Source organism: Quercus robur, chromosome 6 (genome assembly GCF_932294415.1).
Source record: "Quercus robur chromosome 6, dhQueRobu3.1, whole genome shotgun sequence".
Taxonomy (NCBI): Eukaryota; Viridiplantae; Streptophyta; class Magnoliopsida; order Fagales; family Fagaceae; genus Quercus; species Quercus robur.
The window spans coordinates 53,930,100-53,949,451 of record NC_065539.1 but is presented as its reverse complement, the minus strand read 5'-3'; the positions used below and the strand labels follow the sequence as shown (position 1 = coordinate 53,949,451).

Here is a 19,352-nt window from a genome sequence, read left to right as displayed (position 1 = left end):
AACTAGCACCCACAATATTCAAACTAGTCATAGTAAAGACCTTTTTTTTTTTTTTTTTTTTTTTTTTTTTTTTTTTTGTGGCTTTGGTTAGTGACTTAATACTAATAGTAAAGACAAAAATAATCTCCAGGTGAGGCATGTTTTTAGAGAGGCAAATCAATGTGCCGACTTTTTGGCTAAAAGGGGCTATTCTATGATGGAGAATTTTGTTGTGTTTGATTTTCCCCCCTTTGTTGATATGTATATTTTGATTGATTGATAAAAATGGGTTGTACTATTATAGGCATGTTGCAAGTACTCTTGCCTCTATGGACAGTTTATAATGTTTGTTGCTGGTTGTTAATATAATATCTATCCTGATAACCAAAAAAGAAAAAGAAAAGAAAAGAAAAGACAAATAATTAATAAGCACACTTGCAAAAACAAAAAACACCAAAGTTTACATGATTTGACAAGCCTACGTCCGCTGACAAAAATAAAGTTAAAGTTCAACTATTTATAAAACAAGGAGATAATAGCAGTGGCACAAAAACTCTCTTTACAAAATGTACAACTCTAACACCTAATTTCACAACATATTTAAGAGCATTTCCATCAGCTCTCTAAAAAAAATGTCATTTTAACACACCAAAAACCTACTTTATCATTTTAGCACATCATTTTACAACATACCATTTATCAGATGTTCTATATTTTTACAACTTCATTTAAATATTATTTCTTAACTCTTTTTTATTATTATTTTATTCTTTCTTATTATTTGTTCCTACCAGCCAAATTCTTGTTCTAACGGTAACATTGCATTCTTTTTCAAATATTTTGGTTCTAACCAACGGTAACATTTTCAAATAATCAACCTATTCAACTGTCATATTTTTTTAAATCCATATTTTCCATTTAGCATTTTTTAAAAAATAAAAATAAAAACTTCAGAACCTGTCAGCTTCCCAAAAAAAAACCCAGAACCTGCCACGTTCAAATCAAAAAAATAAAAAATAACCCTCACACAGAACCTGTCATCTTCAGGAAAAAAAATGTTGAAGCTGAACCTGTCACGTTCAAATCAAAAAAATAAAAAATAACCCTCACAGAACCTGTCATCTTCAGGAAAAAAAAATGTTGAACCTGTCATCAACTTATATCCAATAACATCAACTCAAATTTTACACACATAGTTGGCTTAAACAGATGGTACTTAAACAACATCAACCTGTCAAATTTACTCACTTCCTTGATCACAAATGGTGCTTAAACAAACATACTTGAATTAACACAACACAAATGATACTTAAATAACATCAACCTGTCAAATTTACACAAACAGACATACTTGAAATAACATTAACCTGTTAAATTTACACAAATACTTGAATTAAATAGAGTTGAGCTTGCCACTTCCTTGATCACAAATGATACTTAAATTTAACACAACACAACAATTGGCTAGTACTTAAACTTAACATAACGAAAAAACATAGCCAATGAGTTTTAATGGCAACTTCATAAACAAAATAAAACAAATAAACCAAATCAAAAGTTTTAATGACAACTCCATAAAAAGAAGAGGAGAGAAATAAACAAAACCAAAAGTTTTCACAACTCTCCTTGTAATTGCCATAAATGATCAACGAGATTCTTTTCAAGTTGAGAATGAACTTCTTTATCCATAATGCGTTGATGAACTTGAATGAACTCCGAAAATTCATTTGTCCGCTCACTTGACATTGGTGTACATAAAATCTCATCAATTTGTTCATAATCGAAGTCCACTGGTTCAGCTTCATCACGCTCATCTTCAATAATCATGTTATGAAGAATTATGCATGCTTTCATAATGTCATGTAATGTTTCTTGATAGAAAAACCGTGCAGATCCACGTACAATTGCAAATCGCGCTTGAAGCACTCCAAATGCACGCTCTACATCCTTCCTATATGCCTCCTGAGTTTTTGCAAATAATTTTCTTTTATCTCCTAGTGGAGATGAGATTGTCTTCACAAATGTTGACCATTTTGGATATATACCATCAGTAAGATAGTATCTTATTGTGTAATCATGACCATTAACTGAGTAATTAACTGCAGGAGCACGTCCTTGTGCAAGCTCAGAAAATAAATGAGACCGCTCCAACACGTTAATATCATTATTGGACCCAGGTAATCCGAAAAAAGAGTGCCATATCCAAAGTTTATATGAAGCCACTGCTTCCAAAATAATAGTTGGCTGACGAACATGACCACAATACATCCCTTTCCATGTAGTTGGACAATTTTTTCATTTCCAATGCATGCAATCAATACTTCCCAACATGCCTGGAAATCCACGGTTTTGGCTATAGGCTAACAATCTAGCGATGTCTTCATTGTTTGGTGACCTCAAGTATTGCTCTGAGAAAATAGCAACTACTGTTGCAACAAATTTTTTTAGACTCATCATTGCAGTGCTTTCGGCTATTCTCACATATTCATCCAAAAGATCAGCTGTTACTGCATAAGCAAGCATCCTAAGTGCAGCGGTCATCTTTTGAAGGGGAGATAGACCAAGCTTTTTGGCATTATTTCTTTTTTGGATAAAATAAGGTTCGTGAGCTTCTACTTTAGATAGGATTCGGAGAAAAAGAGAACGTCTCATTCGAAATCTCATTCGAAATACTTTGGGAGGATGTACAGGTTCTTCAGCAAAGTAGTCATCATAAAGCCGTTTATGGCCTGCCAAATGATTACGGTCGATATACCGACGACGCTTACGTTGTGATGTCTCACCCATGAGAAGTTTCATAATTATCTCATCTTCATCTGAGTCATCATCAAGCAATTTACGAAAAAAAGAACGACCCATGGAGATAAACTAGAAGAAAACATTGGAAAGCAATTATCAATATAGATGCAAGAAACATAATATGAAATGAAATTGATAACTTTAAAAGAAGGTTTGATCATTATGTAAAGAATATAAAATTTTCTTTAAATACAAACGTGACCTAAGATGAGATCCTCTCCTATCTTCTTCTAGCACTTAAGAATTGTAAACCAATGAATACATTTCAGCAACAATTAGAAGAGCCTAAGAGTCAAGACAAGCATAGAAACTAAAAGAAAATAAAACCAAATCAGCACCAATAGCACAGCAGCAACAATAGCAAAATAAGGTTGAAACAATAGAAAATATAACCAAATCAGCACCAATAGCACAGCAGCGTCAATAGCAAAATAAGGTTGAAACAATAGATACATATAAACTTATTTTCTTTAGCACATGAAGTTGGATTTGGTGGAGGCATGAGGAAGAATGAACAAGCTAACCTACTGCTGCCACTATTTTTACTAGCTGCTCCCACTCTACCCTTGTTTTGATTATGAGATATGCTAGTGTTGTAAAATTGAAAACCCCTTTTTAGACTTTTCCTTTATTCTCTTTTTGACTGGATAGTCAGGACTCAGGAGCAAGTTTTAATTTCTATGTTCTTTTGCTATCTTTTATGGCAACTTCCCTCCCTCCAAGTTTTATATATATGGGGGAAATTAACAAAGACAGCATTGATAGGCTCCATCATGGATTTCACCTAAGAAATTACCTATAAATTAATAGATAAAAAAATATAATTCCTTCAATGAAGGTTGCAGCCATTAATCAGGTGTTTAATCCCTTTTTTTTTTTTGGGATGGGGAACATAAATTCATTGCCACAAGAAACTGAAGTACAACAGGAAAGACAAAATAAAGGAAAGAGACACCTAGCTACCATCCTGCCATCACAAGAACAACAACCAATGATAGATCCTTCCAAACTACAAAAGATTTACTTTACAAGCACAAGCCAACTTAATAACAAAACAGCACCAATAGCACAGCAGCATCAATAGCAAAATAAGGTTGAAACAATAGATACATATAACCAAATCAGCACCAATAGCACACCAACATTAAGCATGACAGTAATATAAGTTAAAATGTTAGGATTACATAATAAAATACACGACATTTTAGAGTTTGCATCCACCAATCTTCAAACACTTACTCCAAAAACTATGAATCCCATAGCATATCATAGTGGACAACGAATCAAAATAATTGAATCTCATATACTTACAGCTCTCAAGGAAACCATAAAGCTTAAGGTAGAGCTTCTCTTATTTTAGAAATGCATCATTCTACTTTGATCTAGCAGTTTCAGTTTCTTGAGAAATTTTAATTAAGCATAGTTAACAATCTCTTGTAAGTGCTCATACAATCAGAAATTACTTTCACAATAGAACATTATTGGTCTTATTATGTTGTCCATGCACAAAAGAAATTCATTTCTTTCCTGTTCCCTTCTTTCTTTTTCTTCATTTAAAATTTTCCGAAAAAAAATACCATTACATATAGGCAGTAATAATTCAATGTTTTAAATAGGCATAACACTCGCATCTTTATCACAATACAGTCATGGCTGAGAAAGTTAAGTGCTGAATAATTTATGTAAACACAGTGAAACCAAACAGCAAACCATCTAGAAATATTAACATAAGAATAATGTGGCCACAAAAGGTGTTCAACATAAATAACCATTGTGACATAATGAACTAATTTTACACTAAGGATTTAAATACCATCAAAAAGTTTGTTGAATCTTTTCATTTATTGAGTTGAAGTCTATTACTTATTCACAGCTAATCACCAATCATGATTGCAAGTTTCTGCGAAAAATTAAGAACTGCAAGTGCATTCTTCTTTTTCATTTAACACTAAAAATAGATAAATTAACTATAATTAGTGAAGTAACCATAAGGAACAAACCTACACCAATATTTAATGGTTTTGGGGAATTCATGTACTAATAAGTAGTCCAAGCCACATGAACATGTGTATCAAGGAAGGTGGGGGACAAAGGTAAATGAGCTAAAAGCATACATTCTCATGCCAACAATTATACAATTATATAGTAGGTAGATATCTTGGTACTTAATAAAAGGCAATTAATAAGAGAAGACATAATATAGAAAATACATGACATTTTATATAAGCTAAAATGTTAGGATTACATAATAAAATAGTCTAGACCTTTTGCTAAGATCACAATTTACATATTTAAGGCCTAAAATCAGCTACATCTAAAAAATACCACAAAATACATATCAAGGCCTACAATAAGTTCCTACCCAAATAAGAAAGGCCTACAATAAGTTACTACCAACAAAAAAAAAAGGCCTACAATAAGTTACTACCAAAATAAGGTTGAAATAAGACATCCCCAACATCATCTCAACCCAACGAACTACTTGATCTTTGTTTTACAAGGATTTCCTTTTTGAGTCCATCATAAAAAGTTCTTTGGTCTTCACTCATGCCACTTGTGTCTAGTATCATAATTCTTTCATTCTCTTTCAACTCTTTCAAGCGAACCTTTTCCGCTTTGAGACGAACTCTCTCTTTTTCTTGTGCATAAGATTCGTCAAGCATTTTCATTTTCTTTTTCAAATATTGCGTTGCAACATCTTTCCCATCATTTTTTCTCTATCGATTAGCCTTTTCAGCTTTTCTACCTATTGGCCTCTCGAAATTCATAGTGTCACCAATCCCCCCTCCTTGATCTATTGAATCTGGAGTTTGAGGCATTTCTTTTCTTGAATCTTCCCTAGGCATAGTAGATGCCCACTTGGGAAAATCCTTCAACATTTGCCAACAATGTTCATATAGGAAAAAGTAACCGTATAATTCTTTAAACAATTCCCTTGCTTTCTCAATCTAAAAAAAATTAAATAAATATAACATAATTAGTTTCTTCAATCATTTCATTTGTGTTGTAAATCTAAAAAAATTAAAGACCATTGCAAAATTTATACCTTCATTTCAGCAATGGTTCCACTTTCATTCTTTGCTTCAATCTTAGCTAAGGAACCACAAAATTTAACTATTTCCCTATTAATCACTCCCCATCGGCTTGTTAGGGATGAAATACTACGCGTAGAGTCAGTCCTGTGGTCCTTGAAGTATTTTGCAACTTTGCCGTAAAACGTTGTTTTATGTTGCTCATTACCATGCACAGGATCGACACTGATATTGAGCCATGCTGCTACAAGCAGCTTGTCTTCCTCAGGACTGAAGCTGGCACCACGTGATGTTTTTTTCTTAGAAGTGGCAACTTCATCATCCATTGGAGAATCTTGGACTAACACAGGACTATTTTCAGATAAACCGAAAAGTTCATCCTCACTATTAATATTCCCCCGTAAGACATCAGTGAATGATGAATACTGTCTTGAGTCCATGCTCTAAATGCTGGAATTAGAATTTAGCCTAAATGCTGGTGTAGGGACACGATTTATTTAACGGCCCAAGAATGACGTTGGGCTCGTATGCAAAGGGCCCCAACAATATGATTTGTAGAGAGTGGGCTTGAAAGGCATGACCTTGGGCACAGGTGGACGGTTTAATCATGGCGTCTATGGAAGTTTTTATATGGGCGGGCTTGGCCTGACTAGCTAAGCCCTCCATTAGTACGGGTTGTAAAACTCAAGTCTGCGTTTCTAATGTTGCGTTTTCTCTTTTTTTTTTGGTTTAGCCTACAATGGTTGACCGGTCTTCTGTGAACAGTGTTCTTGTGCACTGTTCACAGGTCCCACAAACTCTACTTTTTATCAACTTTTTCATTAAAAATGGGTCCCACAGCATTATTCACACATTTAAAAATTATTTTGCTACAGTGTTTTCAGTTTTCAGTTTTAGCAAAATAAGTTCAATCCAAACATACTCATAGTTTTAGGTTGGGTCACGGACTCACGAAGTTGCAAAAAAACTGAATTTATAGCTGGATTTCACAAAAAGTTATAAAATCATCCAGTGTCAGAACTCAGAACCGACGAGAGTTTGACTTTTTTTAGGAAAAGTATTGTATTGTGCCACCATGTGGCGAGATGGTGGCACAATACTTTATTCATAGCTGGATTTCCCAAAACAAAACAGTGTTTTGACTGACTGTAGTTCTAGAATTGTAGATCCGAGTCCGAGAAAAAGAGTTTTGTTCTTAACAATGGAAGAGAAGCAGGAGGATCAGATCCAAATCCCATTTCCATTACCATTAGTCAAACTGGGCACTCAGGGATTAAAGGTCAGCCTCTTCTCTTTTTAAACTTTCTTAAATTTCTTAACAGTCTAGCTAGCAGAACTTGCACACTTTGAATACTTTACAATCAATACACGTCCCACGAAAGATTTGCATATGCTCTTCTGATTTTCAATTTATCACCTACATTACATATTATTGTCTCTAAACATTATTACTTTTCAGTCTTTTCGTTTCGTTCCTCATTTTTTTAATTTACACTAATTTGAAAGTGGAATAATGTCTACAACAATAATCAAAGTATCACACAGCTTCCCATAAAAAAAAAAAAAAAAGTATCACACAGCTATCATTCCTATCTATGAATGCATATATATATATATATATATATATATATATAACATAAGCCTCTGACTTCCGGCAGATTTCTAATGGGTCCTTTTCTGCTAAGTAGGTTTCGAAATTGGGCTTTGGATGTGTTGGACTATCAGGACTATATAACAGTCCTCTTTCTCATGAAGCTGGATGTTCAGTTATTAAGGAAGCATTTGATAGGGGCATCACTTTCTTTGATACATCAGATCTTTATGGCCATAATCATGATAATGAAATCATGGTTGGAAAGGTAATATTTGATATTTCTGTATTTATTTTGAAATTTTAACCAGAATTATGACGTTAAATGACCATTTTTCATTAGTGTGTGACACAGCGGATTAAACACAATAAATAGAATACTTTTATTTCAAGAAGACTAGCATAAGAGTGCTTGAGTTATAGCCTCTAATTTTATATAGGAACATATAGATAAATCCTAATTCGTGTTAAGTACGAATTTAGGAAAAAAAATGTAAATTTGAGAAAATCACATAAATTGATACCACTTACCCTAAGATACATTATAAAATCCACAAAATTTGAGTTCTAAAACAAAAATGATAAGAAAAAGAATAAAAATTTCATAAATTACAAATTTGCTAAAATTGAGATCTAATGAAGGAATTTGTGTAAAAACAACTAAAATCATGGCAAAAAGCCATGAATTTTGCTCTCACATCATTTCTTTTTAAGCCGCCAAATTTCATGCAATTCTACCATTAGTATTTGAAATTTCTATTACTACCTTTCATGACCCACACTTGTATTTGGATTAATGATAGTCTCCTTGATTAATGAAAACTTGGGTTACTAATTCTACGTCAATGTGGATCAAACCAATACCAAATGTTTTGATTATTCAAATGTTTATTGTTACATTCAAAATGCATCCTTCTCCCAAAGGAGGTTTATGGAGAAGTTGCTTGAGTTGTTGGGCATGAGCAAGGCAAAGCCGGTAAAAACACCATTCACACATCGCTTCTTGTTGTTTTCTGAACAATCCCAATGAACAATCCCAAAGTCAGAAGAGGAAAAGAAGATTATGGATCAAGTTCCTCATGGGAGCCTTGTGGGACACTTGATCTTTGCTATGGTGTGTACTAGACCGGATATTGCTTTTTAGGTGGGTGTTCTAAATATGTTTAATTTAGAAATATTGATAATGTGGCAATCGAGCGATAATAAGAACAAAGATAATTAAAACGCAGTAAGGACAATAATCATAATATTATTAAAATCAATGACTGGTTAAGTTTATGCTTACTTACAATATTTGATTGTAGAATTAAAACAAACACGATACTACATAAACATGATTAGTTTTGTTGAGAAATGCATCTCTTGTAGCAAATATCTGATGGAAAATTTACATTCTCACATTGATCAAGCGATTCAGTTTTGTAATCATTATATATATTTTGTATTATTAGGCTTTGAAACAGCTTCCTCGAGAAAAAGTTCAATTGGCTACCAAATTTGGTGTGGTCATACAGGGGGATCAATATGGTCACTATGGCGTAAGGGGCACCCCTGAATATGTACGGCAATGCTGTGAAGCTAGTCTTAAGCGACTCAACACTGACTATATTGATCTCTACTATCCACATCGCATTGACATTACAGTGCCAATTGAGGATACCGTAAGCATCCAATTTTTTTTGTCCTCTTAGAATCTAGTGACAGAAAATTTTTATACTAATAATTTTCCCAACTCCTAACATGATATGTTATAATTGATGCATAATAAAAGAAATGTCATTAATAGGCCTATGTGATATTACTTTAACTACACCTTTCCAGCTCAATTAGCTGTGATAAATGTTACTAAATTAGTTTTGTTCCTAGGCTCTATCCATTAATTTAATGTACCTAATGTTCAATCTAGATTAATGTTGCTTTGTTTAACTTTTATGTAAGGAAGATGGGGGAGCTTAAGAAGCTGGTGGAGGAAGGAAAGATAAAATATATTGGGTTGTCAGAAGCTAGTGTGGACACAATAAGGAGAGCCCACGCAGTTCACCCCATCACTGCCTTACAAATAGAGTATTCCCTTTGGGTCCGTGATATTGAAGATGAGATCATTCCAGTTTGCCGGTTCGTTCATATCTACTTATCCAGTGTGTACATTTTTAATCCCAATTTATAAGTTTGTATACATATGTCAAATACTTCAATCTTCATGATATTAAAATTCTGCTGCATTTGCTACATGAGGAATATTACAAAATCGGACTAAACAAAATTAGGAATTTTTTTAATAGAAAAAAAGGAATTTAGGATGTCATATATTTTGTCAAGTTGGGGAGCAGCTGAGCAGGCACTAGATACAACAATACAAGCCTTCATGGCTTCAATTACACATACACATGAACATTGACCCACAAAGTTGGTCCAACAAGTGATTTTATGGACATGGCCTAATACCAATTGGGTTTAAGCTCAATCAATTAATTTATATGATTTAGTTTATTTTATTCACTTTGTTATGTAATTTGCTAAACGTCATTTCCTTTTCCTAGTTGGATTTATTTATTTTTTCTTACTAAATAATAAAATAAATATAATTTGTTAGTATTGTTTCCTTTCCTAACTGATCTGATAAGTTTGGAACCATATTCAAAGAATTTAGAGTTCCGTAATATTTACAGCTTGCTTGATTTGTAAATTTTCAGTTGGAATTTTTCCAATAGTTTGATACTGAGTTCAGCTAACCCTAAGCGATGATTCTTAGGTTTTTATCCCATTTTAATGCTGATTCCTCCAAAGTTTATTTATATTTTTCTGTTCTTGATTATATTCTCAAACCCCTTAAAGAATTTGTGCTGCATGATTCAAGTGATCTGCCACCTATTTACTTGTAGGGAGCTTGGTATTGGAATTGTTGCATACAGTCCTCTTGGCCGTGGGTTCTTTGCTGGGAAGGCAGTTCTTGAGAGCTTGCCCACTGAGAGTGTATTGGTATGTTACATGAAATAAAATGTTGTCTTAACTTTCTGCTTTCGGGGAATCACTTTGTCGTGTATGTATATACTGCATAATGCATATATATATATATATATATATATTTTTTTTTTTTTTTGAGAATCTACTGCATAATGCATATGAATAGGAAGTTATCTTAATTTTTGCTAAAGACAGACTATCTTACTAACATGAAAATATTAGTGAATGACTTCCTGTTTTTTTTGTTTGTAATATAAATACTAGAATGTGCTTTTAAAAGTCATATCTATGTTCTTGTCGCAGAATAAATTTCCAAGGTTCACTGGGGAGAATTTAGAAAAGAACAAAATTCTTTATAGCAAACTTGCCAACCTGGCTGAAAAGCATGCCTGTGCTACTCCTCAACTGGCTTTAGCATGGCTTATCCATCAGGGTGACGACATCATCCCAATACCTGGTATAATTGACTCTTTCAATTTTTTTTTTCATGTAATTAATTAACTTAATAATAGTTTTATTCATTACTGTTAGGTTCTAAAGACTTAGGATTTTACGTATTTAGAACTCTAATGTATATTATTGGCAAACCATGATTAAAACAAGTTGTTTAGTGGTGTTTAGACTTGCTCAAAGTTGGTTCATTTATGTAAAGTTGGAATAAGCTGTTGCAGAAGTTATTTATGCTTCTCGGCCTGGTTCGATCGATCGAAGTTTAGGCTCAATCAATCGAAAATTGGGTCTGAGGCGTTTTTCTGCAGAATTCCAACTCAGCCCTAGTTTGTTTTAAAACGTTTAGGATTTTCTAATTTGTCCTAGGTATAAAAGGCAAACCCTAGTCACGTTTTAGTGTTGCTCATATTGCTGGTTGTGTAAATCTCTTGTGAGATCTGTGAGGAGCTTTCCTTTACACAAGTTTAGGATTATCAAGAAGGAGATTTCTTCAAGAGCTTGATTATCATTCAATTGTTGCCATAAGAACTTAAAGAAACACAAGCGGGTGTGCTTGTACTTGCTGGAGAATCCAAGAAAGAAAGAGTCCGTGGTTTCGGAGCTTGCACATGGTTGTGTCAGTAAGTTTCTACTGGTGGGTAGCGATAGGATGTTAGTGGTCTAAGTCCTGTTGAACAACTTCGATTCTTTCATAGTGGATTCAGGTTTACTTTGAGGATAGTTAGGTTAAATCCTCCCCAGGTTTTTACCGGTTTGGTTTCCTGGGTGATCATATCATTGTCTTATTTATCTTTTCGTTGCTTTGCATAATATGATTGTTTGATTGTGATAACCTAGATTTGGAATTTGGACTAAGTAACAACTTGGCTAATTACCTAGGTTAATCCAATTGTGTTTTTAAGGGATCTAAAAACCATCAATTACCATGCAAAACTGGGTTATTAATAATTATTTATCTGGTTTGATGTATTTCTGTTTTAATTTATGAGAAAGAAACTACAATTTTTCTTTATCAACCAGTACTTATATATTATATTGATTGATAAGCATTGTTTTTAGGCATGTTTTGAGATTTTTATCCCATGGATGATTTTTCTTCTCTCTCTCTCTCTCTTTGATGTTATACAGGTACAACTAAAGTTAGAAACCTTGATACCAACATTGGTTCTTTGGCTGTAAAGCTCTCTGAAGATGATTTGAAAGAAATTTGTGACGCTGTGCCCATTGATGAAGTTGTTGGCCATAGACTAATTTCCCTTCCTCAGTATGCTTGGAAGTTTGCAAATACCCCACCAAAGTAATCCCAAACTATATTCATAAAGGCAGAACAATATTAAGATCCTTTTTAACTTTAAAGTGTTTCCCTTTCTAACTTATTTTTGCTTTCTCTATTTTTTATTTTTTATTTTTTATTTTCAGGAAAACTGCAGATAAAGAGACGTAGCCTACGCTGATGAGTGAAAAAAGATCAATGGAGCCGGCTCTTATTCAATTAGCTAGGACTAATAAAGCTGTGTAGTTGAGTTGAGATTGTTCATGAAAAAAAAAAAGTCACGCCAAAGGGAATTTTCTTGAAGAAAACTTATGCATGTTTAATCAAACAGTTGTTACGCTCATATTTCCAGCTTCGATCGTTTTGTAATTCTTTTCTGTTCCAAGTAACTGATGCATAACAGCACAAGAGAGAGAACTCATCCATAAATGAATTTTGGTGTATGCTGATTCAGTTACTATGCTTGACATTATTTTATCACTTCATGAAGCTATCACATCTTAATTTCTTGGGTGTTAAACAATTTTGAAATGCACATTGCTACGTATCCTCTCCAAAACTTTTTCTAGCGGAAGTAATTGTTACGCATCTTTAAAACCTACATGATTTAAAAGGACAGAACATTCTTGTTTGCGTTATTATTCCTTTATTATGTTATTTTATTTTATTTTATATGTTGTGCATATTATATTACATATTATTTACATTATAATATGCAAAATAATAGTAATATTTGGGTTTGAATCCTTTGGTGTACCCACTGGAGTCATCAAGTTGTCAATACCAAATTTTAGTCGGTGAGGTTTTTCTTGTGTGTTGGGTTGTAGAATAGCCACCAATCATAGGAATTTATAAGTGTCATTCGCCACCAAACGTTTAATTGATATCACTTACTAATTTTTTTTTTTTTTGAGAAACAAACCCACACATACGAGAGAGAGAGAGAGAGAGAGAGAGAGAGAGAGAGAGAGGTTCTAAGCTAATACAAGTTTCAGATTCATTTACACGTAGTAAACGTATTAGGTAATCCACAATATTTGCATTATTAGTTATAGCAATTATATTATTAATTATTGGTATTACTTCTACTATTTCTAGTACTTCAGTTATTTAAAGGGTGATGAGATAAGCAGCTTGGGTAGCATCATTCTCTTATCATGTTTTGGTGTTTTGGATTTATAGGCCTGGACAAGTCTGGAATGGTGTAAAGCTTACCCATGTGTTACAATTTTGTTTATAGATGGAGGGTTTTTAAGGATATATACTTGAGGCAAGTGGTCTATTATAATTTATAAAAACATCTTCTTTCTCTCCTCCAAGTGTTATTTCAACTCTGTGCACTGATATTTGTAGTTTCATTTCTTGTGACAACAAAATCATTCTATATCATTCTTTGCACGTGATCTTGATAGAGATATTGTCTTGTTAGAGCTCTTTGTTTATATACTTGCTTCTACTACGATTGTTTGACTTTGCTTCACAAGAAGTCCAGCTCTTAGAGTTCTAGTGTCTCTTTCTCAAACATCAACATATTCACTAGGTAATCAAAAGATGTGGGAAGCCATGCTAATAGAAGTGTCATTTTATCCTCAAGCTTTACCCCAAAATTCAACATGTTGAAATGCTCCAATAGATACTATCATTCCTTAATTTGCAAGTCATAAAGTTCTTTATCACGTACAATTTGTTTGTTTGATTCTTTTTCATATAGAGACCTTGTCATTTCTTCCAAATCCGTTATGCTTTTTATGCTTATAGGATGTTATGAATGAGCACACCACTTACGTGGAGACAAATTGCATTGGTTGCATTCTCATTCATCTCTTTTTGGACTTCGTCACTCATTTTTTCGGGTTTAAGGTATTTATAACTCCTTGTTAGATTAAGGGGTTCTTTATTCACCTTTGCCAAAAAGAAAATTTTTCCTTACCATAAAATTTCTCTACTTTATGCTTGATACCTATCATCTTTACTATAATCTAACTATCTAAAAGATTTAATCTTAACCTTGCTTTGATAGCATTTGTTGTGCAACTAGCACCCACAAAATTCAAACTAGTCATATTAAAGACCACCTTTTCTTTGGGGGTTAATGACTTAATAGTAAAGACAAAAATAATTAATCAGCACACTTCCGAAAACCAAAAACACCAAAATTTACATGATTTGACAAGCCTACATCCACTAACAACAATAAGATCACAGTTTAACTATATATAAAATCAGGAGATAATAACAATAGCACAAGTACTCTCAGTTTAACTATATATGAAATTAGGAGATAATAACAGTAGCAAAAGAACTCTCTTTAAAAACCCAAACAGCCAAAACACAAAGTGTACAACTATAGGGACTCAGCTAAACCCACATCTAATTTCACAGCATATTTAAGCATGAACTAGTGATTAGTGTACAATAATTTCAATTTTTGATTAGATACCTCTGGTGGTGATCCCAAATGTAAGAATTATAATTTAATCACAAGTTGACAACTAAACATATTAAATTAAATTATTAGGTGTGAATTTGTGTGTGTGGCGGACTGGTTCCAGTTAATATTTTGTATTCATTACTATTCAGTCAAAAATCCATGACCGACTTCAAAAATCCTTTGCTCAAGTGTTACATGTGTACCGTGTGCCTCTCCTCTCACCGACTACAATATGCTTCAGGTAAAAAACCAGGGATTGAAAAAAAAGAAAAAAAGAAAAAAAAAAAGTCAACGTCTGCACTCTGCTAGTAGTCCCTAGCCACCAAACTGTATTAATTGTATTGGTGGGAAAAAATTAAACTACGGCACCTTGTCAGATTTGAAAGAGAAGTACTTTTCATTGAAACATTTTGGCTAGCGTTGCAAAGCTCCTGTTTGTCAAGAATGGAGGAGAAGCCCCAAATCCAGATCCCAAGAGTGAAACTTGGCAGTCAGGGATTGGAGGTAACTTTGTTTGTCATTTCCTTCTCTCCTAACATTTTGGAGAAGTCATTTATTTTGTTAGATGGACACTCTTCATTTTGCTCATGCATTAAGTAAGTGTTAAACCAACTGCAACTGTGATTCGCATCCATTTCTTGGGCTTTCTATCTAGTTTCGACAATAGCTGCCTGTCTGATATTTACTGTGGTGTGTATACTACTATACTGCCAAGTGTTTAATGGAACAACACTAACATCACATGTTCTCAAGTTGCAAATTTTATTATATAGGTGTGCACTTTGTAGAGTCTATCTTATTTTAACTTTTTCAATCACAGTGTGTAAGATTTGCTTTCTAGGATTTATTGGGATGCTAGAATCTTATTCCAATAATATATCAGCCAGAAAGAACAATATTACATGACAATTAATTTAAAAATTGATTCTTCATCCGCTGCCATTTTTTTATTTTTACAATTTGAAAGTTATAATGGGGGTGAGGGGATTTAAACTGTAGACTTCTCTATTAGGAAACACCAAGAGGTACCTTTTGCATTTCTATGATCGCAAAAGCAGATGCAAATCTTCACTATTTTCCTACAACTTCCAATAATAGGTTTTGTAATTCAATCAAGGCCTTTCAGAGTCATCCAGCATAAGAAATTTGATAAAGAAATAATTACAAAGTCACATCTAGCGAGTTTTTTTTTCCTATTAATTACAAAAAGATCATGTGAGTAATCTTGAACGCGTTACCAGCATCATGAAAGTAACTCCTTGTGTAAGATCTAGAGAAATTAATTGATAAATAGAGCTGACCTTGGGGACTAAGTGTTAACTTGACCTACCAAGAATAAAGACATCCAATGTTTTGATTTTGTAGCTTCTCATCACTATTTTCACTGCATTTGAATAAGACTAATGTTTTCTCTTAATGGGTTCTTCTCTGGTTTGTAGATTTCTAGATTGGGCTTTGGATGTGCGGGGCTGTCAGGAGCATACAACACTCCTCACTCTCATGAATATGGTTGTTCAGTTATCAAGGAAGTATTCAATAGGGGTATCACCCTCTTTGACACATCAGATCTCTATGGAGATAATCATGATAATGAAATTATGGTTGGCAAGGTATTGTTTTATTTTTATTTTGAAGTTTGAAGCTGATAAATTGAGCATACAAATGATCATGTTTCATTTTTTTGATTATTCAATTTTTATTCTATTTACCTTCCCTCAGCCCCACTATTCCCATCGGGGGTTGTGGGAACTCCTTTCTTTCTTAATTAAATGAGAAATATTCAAACATGGAAATTGAGTGAAAATATGAATTAAGATAAATGCAGTAAGGCACAAAAAATGATATGACCAGTTGACTTATGCTTCAAACATGGCAAGAATGCGATTGTTTGTGCACAGTATATGCAATACGGTTTAACCAGAATACTTTTTTTTTTCAGATATGAATCTTTTGTTGGAATTATCTAGTGGAAAATTTATATCCCCAAAATGATTGCAGTATTGTTGTTATTCGCAGGCTTTGAAGCAGCTTCCTCGGGATAAAATTCAACTGGCTACAAAATTTGGAGTCACTCTATTAGGGGAGGGTAAATATGGGGCAAAGGGCACTCCTGAATATGTCAGGAAATGCTGTGAAGCTAGTCTTAAACGGCTTGATGTAGGCTACATTGATCTTTTCTATCAGCATCGTGTTGACCTTTCAGTGCCAATTGAGGATACTGTAAGCATAAAGAGATTTCTTTTTTCTCCTCTTAAATGTTTTTCTAACTCTTGATCTATTATTTGAACACACAAGACTATATTCGAAATTGTGATTTCTGTTTACGTCTGATTTGCATTCTGTAAGGAAGATGGGAGAGCTCAAGAAGCTGGTGGACGAAGGAAAGATAAAGTACATTGGGTTATCAGAAGCTAGTGTAGACACAATAAGGAGAGCTCATGCAGTTCATCCCATCACTGCCTTACAGATGGAGTATTCTGTGTGGACCCGTGAAATTGAAGATGAGATAATTCCACTTTGCCGGTTTGTTGATATATAGCTCTATTTAATTTTTGCATTGTTAAACCAAATTTGTAAGGTACATAGGTGAAAGTTGTAGCCTTTGCAATCTTGGGATTGGTTCTGAATTAGATACACTCAAGAGTATTTCAAAATCTGAATGAAGAATTTATCATCTACTTCATGAAGCTTCACCACTTTATTACAGGGAGCTTGGTATTGGGATAGTGGCATATAGTCCTCTTGGTCGTGGGTTCTTTGGTGGCAAGGGAGCTGTTGAGAGCTTACCCACTGGTAGTTTGTTGGTATGTGACTACGAATTAATAATGAGCAATATTAATTTTTGTATTATGGTCTTTTGATTTATTAATTTGAATGAGTTAGATTATGCAAGAAATTCCCTGCAGATCCTAACCTTGAAGCTGTCCTACCAGATTATGAATTACACATATGGGTGAATGATTTCTTGTTTGGCAGAGGAATTTGCATTTTAAACTCAAATTCTTGTTCCTGTCACAGGTTTATCATCCAAGGTTCAATGATGAGAATTTGGATAGAAACAAACTTCTTTATAGCAAATTTTCTAATCTGGCTGCAAAGCATGCCTGCACCACTCCTCAACTAGCTTTGGCATGGCTTCTCCATCAGGGAATTGACATAATCCCTATCCCTGGTATAGTCATCTCTTTCCATTATAAATGCCATCATTTTGATATATGTGATTGAATTAATTTGGTATATGCTTGTTTGGTTTCTTCACGACTATGCAAAAAGAAATCCTAATCTTCATTTGTTATGGAAACTATACTTTTCCTTTGTTAACCTATGCCTAAATCTTGATTGATGTACATGGTCTTGAGCATGTCATGAGATTTTTATCACATGGATGATTCTTGTTTCCTTCTTGATATTTTGCAGGGACAACTAAAGTTAGGAACCTTGATAACAACATTGGTTCATTGGCTGTAAAGCTTACAAAAGACGATTTGAAAGAAATTCATGATGCTGTACCCATTGGTGAAGTTAGTGGACAACGAGAATATGACATATTTTCTCAATATGTTTGGAAGTCTGCAAATACCCCACCAAAGTAATTGCAAATTATGAACAAACGAAGTGGATCCTTCTATGTAAATGTTCTTTTTTTATTTTCTTACTATATTGCTTTTTCTGGAATAATGATTGGGTGAAAAAGTCAATGTCTTGCTGATATGATGAGAGAAGGAATTTTCTTCAGAGAATTGTGGATGAGTGATGAACGAATTATGTACGTATTATCATTTTCATGTTGAAATCTTGGCGTGTACTTGTAGGAAAGTTTCCTATCTGTTTTCTTATCTAAGCTGCCTTACATTTTTTGCTTCCACTTTTTAAAATTTTTGTTCTGTAAATTAATGACAACTTTGAGGTAAATTTCTTCTCTGTGAATGATTTTTTGGTGTATAGTAATCCCTTCAATATGCTTTTCATAGTCTAATGTTTCTGGGACTATAATATCTTCTTGTGACGTAAGTCTTGTGGAACATTTGTAGCCTCTCCAGAACTTTCACTTTGGGAAATAATTGTTAAGGGATTAGTTATACAGGTATAGCAGCTTTAGCTTCTGTCATGCTTAATTAGGCACCAACAGAAACTATTCGAGTGTATTTATGACTTGGTAACAGGACACAGAAAAAGTAGAACTGAAGGTATGGTAATCAAACCAAGGCAAATAGTTTGGGATATTTGAACTACTTTAATGTCCAATTGATCAGGAAGATAATATGTTGGGGGAGACTTACGATCGAGGTCAATGCTAGGGAGATAATACCTCGGTGGAACTCCAATTAAAACCTAAGGGATACCACTTACAAAAAAAAAGATTAAACCTAAGGACTTAAGACTCATTTATGTTATATTAATCAGTGTGCAGCCTTATGTATATGCATGAATACAATTAAAAACAATCACAATTATACGGTTTAAATTAGTATTTTTTTAGAAGATGTTCAAATCATATTTGGGTATTAGCTTACACTTTTTTTAAACCTTACATTTCTAATATATATATATATATATATATATGATTTAGAATTTAATTGGTTTTAGATTCTTCAGTTTTTGCATCTAATAATTTACTTGACACAAAAATTAAAAATTTAGATGGACACGTGGTGGAAAATTGGACTCCATTTGAAATCCAATTTAGAATCTAATTGGATTTAGACTTTTCGATTTTTATGATCAATAATTCACTTGGGACAAAATTAAAAATTAAATAGGACATGTGTTCCAAAATTAAGAATCCAATCAAAATTTAATTGGATTTTCTTTGAGTTTTGGCTATATATATAT

At 33.4% G+C, this 19,352-nt stretch overlaps 5 protein-coding genes across 6 annotated transcripts; 2 read left to right on the top strand and 3 right to left on the bottom strand.

The window, feature by feature from the left end:
• Positions 1-1,593: 1,593 nt before the first annotated feature.
• LOC126690375 (uncharacterized) lies at positions 1,594-2,247 on the bottom strand. Its single transcript, XM_050385480.1, has one exon. It carries the CDS (start codon positions 2,245-2,247, stop codon positions 1,594-1,596), a length of 654 nt encoding a protein of 217 aa, XP_050241437.1.
• A 27-nt stretch (positions 2,248-2,274) lies between these two features.
• LOC126690374 (uncharacterized) lies at positions 2,275-2,838 on the bottom strand. The gene has a single exon (XM_050385479.1). It carries the CDS (start codon positions 2,836-2,838, stop codon positions 2,275-2,277), a length of 564 nt encoding a protein of 187 aa, XP_050241436.1.
• Positions 2,839-5,495: 2,657 nt separating this feature from the next.
• Positions 5,496-6,250, bottom strand: LOC126690373 (uncharacterized). The gene is made up of 2 exons (XM_050385478.1): positions 5,825-6,250; positions 5,496-5,726 (listed from the first exon to the last, which is right to left on the bottom strand). The coding sequence occupies exons 1-2, from the start codon at positions 6,248-6,250 to the stop codon at positions 5,496-5,498; spliced, it is 657 nt and encodes a 218-aa protein (XP_050241435.1).
• Positions 6,251-6,799: 549 nt separating this feature from the next.
• On the top strand, positions 6,800-12,568 carry LOC126689520 (perakine reductase-like). Of its 2 annotated transcripts, XM_050384762.1 has the most exons (8): positions 6,803-7,089; positions 7,499-7,669; positions 8,853-9,062; positions 9,344-9,516; positions 10,284-10,380; positions 10,669-10,822; positions 11,944-12,112; positions 12,235-12,568. In XM_050384762.1, exons 1-8 carry the CDS (start codon positions 7,012-7,014, stop codon positions 12,257-12,259), a joined length of 1,077 nt encoding a protein of 358 aa, XP_050240719.1. In that variant the 5' UTR covers positions 6,803-7,011; the 3' UTR covers positions 12,260-12,568. The 2 variants fall into 2 exon arrangements, with proteins under 2 accessions (XP_050240720.1, XP_050240719.1); XM_050384763.1 differs by lacking the exon at positions 8,853-9,062 and having other exon boundaries at positions 6,800-7,089.
• A 2,202-nt stretch (positions 12,569-14,770) lies between these two features.
• On the top strand, positions 14,771-18,335 carry LOC126689522 (perakine reductase-like). Its single transcript, XM_050384764.1, has 7 exons — positions 14,771-15,023; positions 15,959-16,129; positions 16,536-16,739; positions 16,870-17,042; positions 17,227-17,323; positions 17,538-17,691; positions 17,937-18,335. Exons 1-7 carry the CDS (start codon positions 14,964-14,966, stop codon positions 18,110-18,112), a joined length of 1,035 nt encoding a protein of 344 aa, XP_050240721.1. The 5' UTR covers positions 14,771-14,963; the 3' UTR covers positions 18,113-18,335.
• The last annotated feature ends 1,017 nt before the right edge of the window (positions 18,336-19,352 follow it).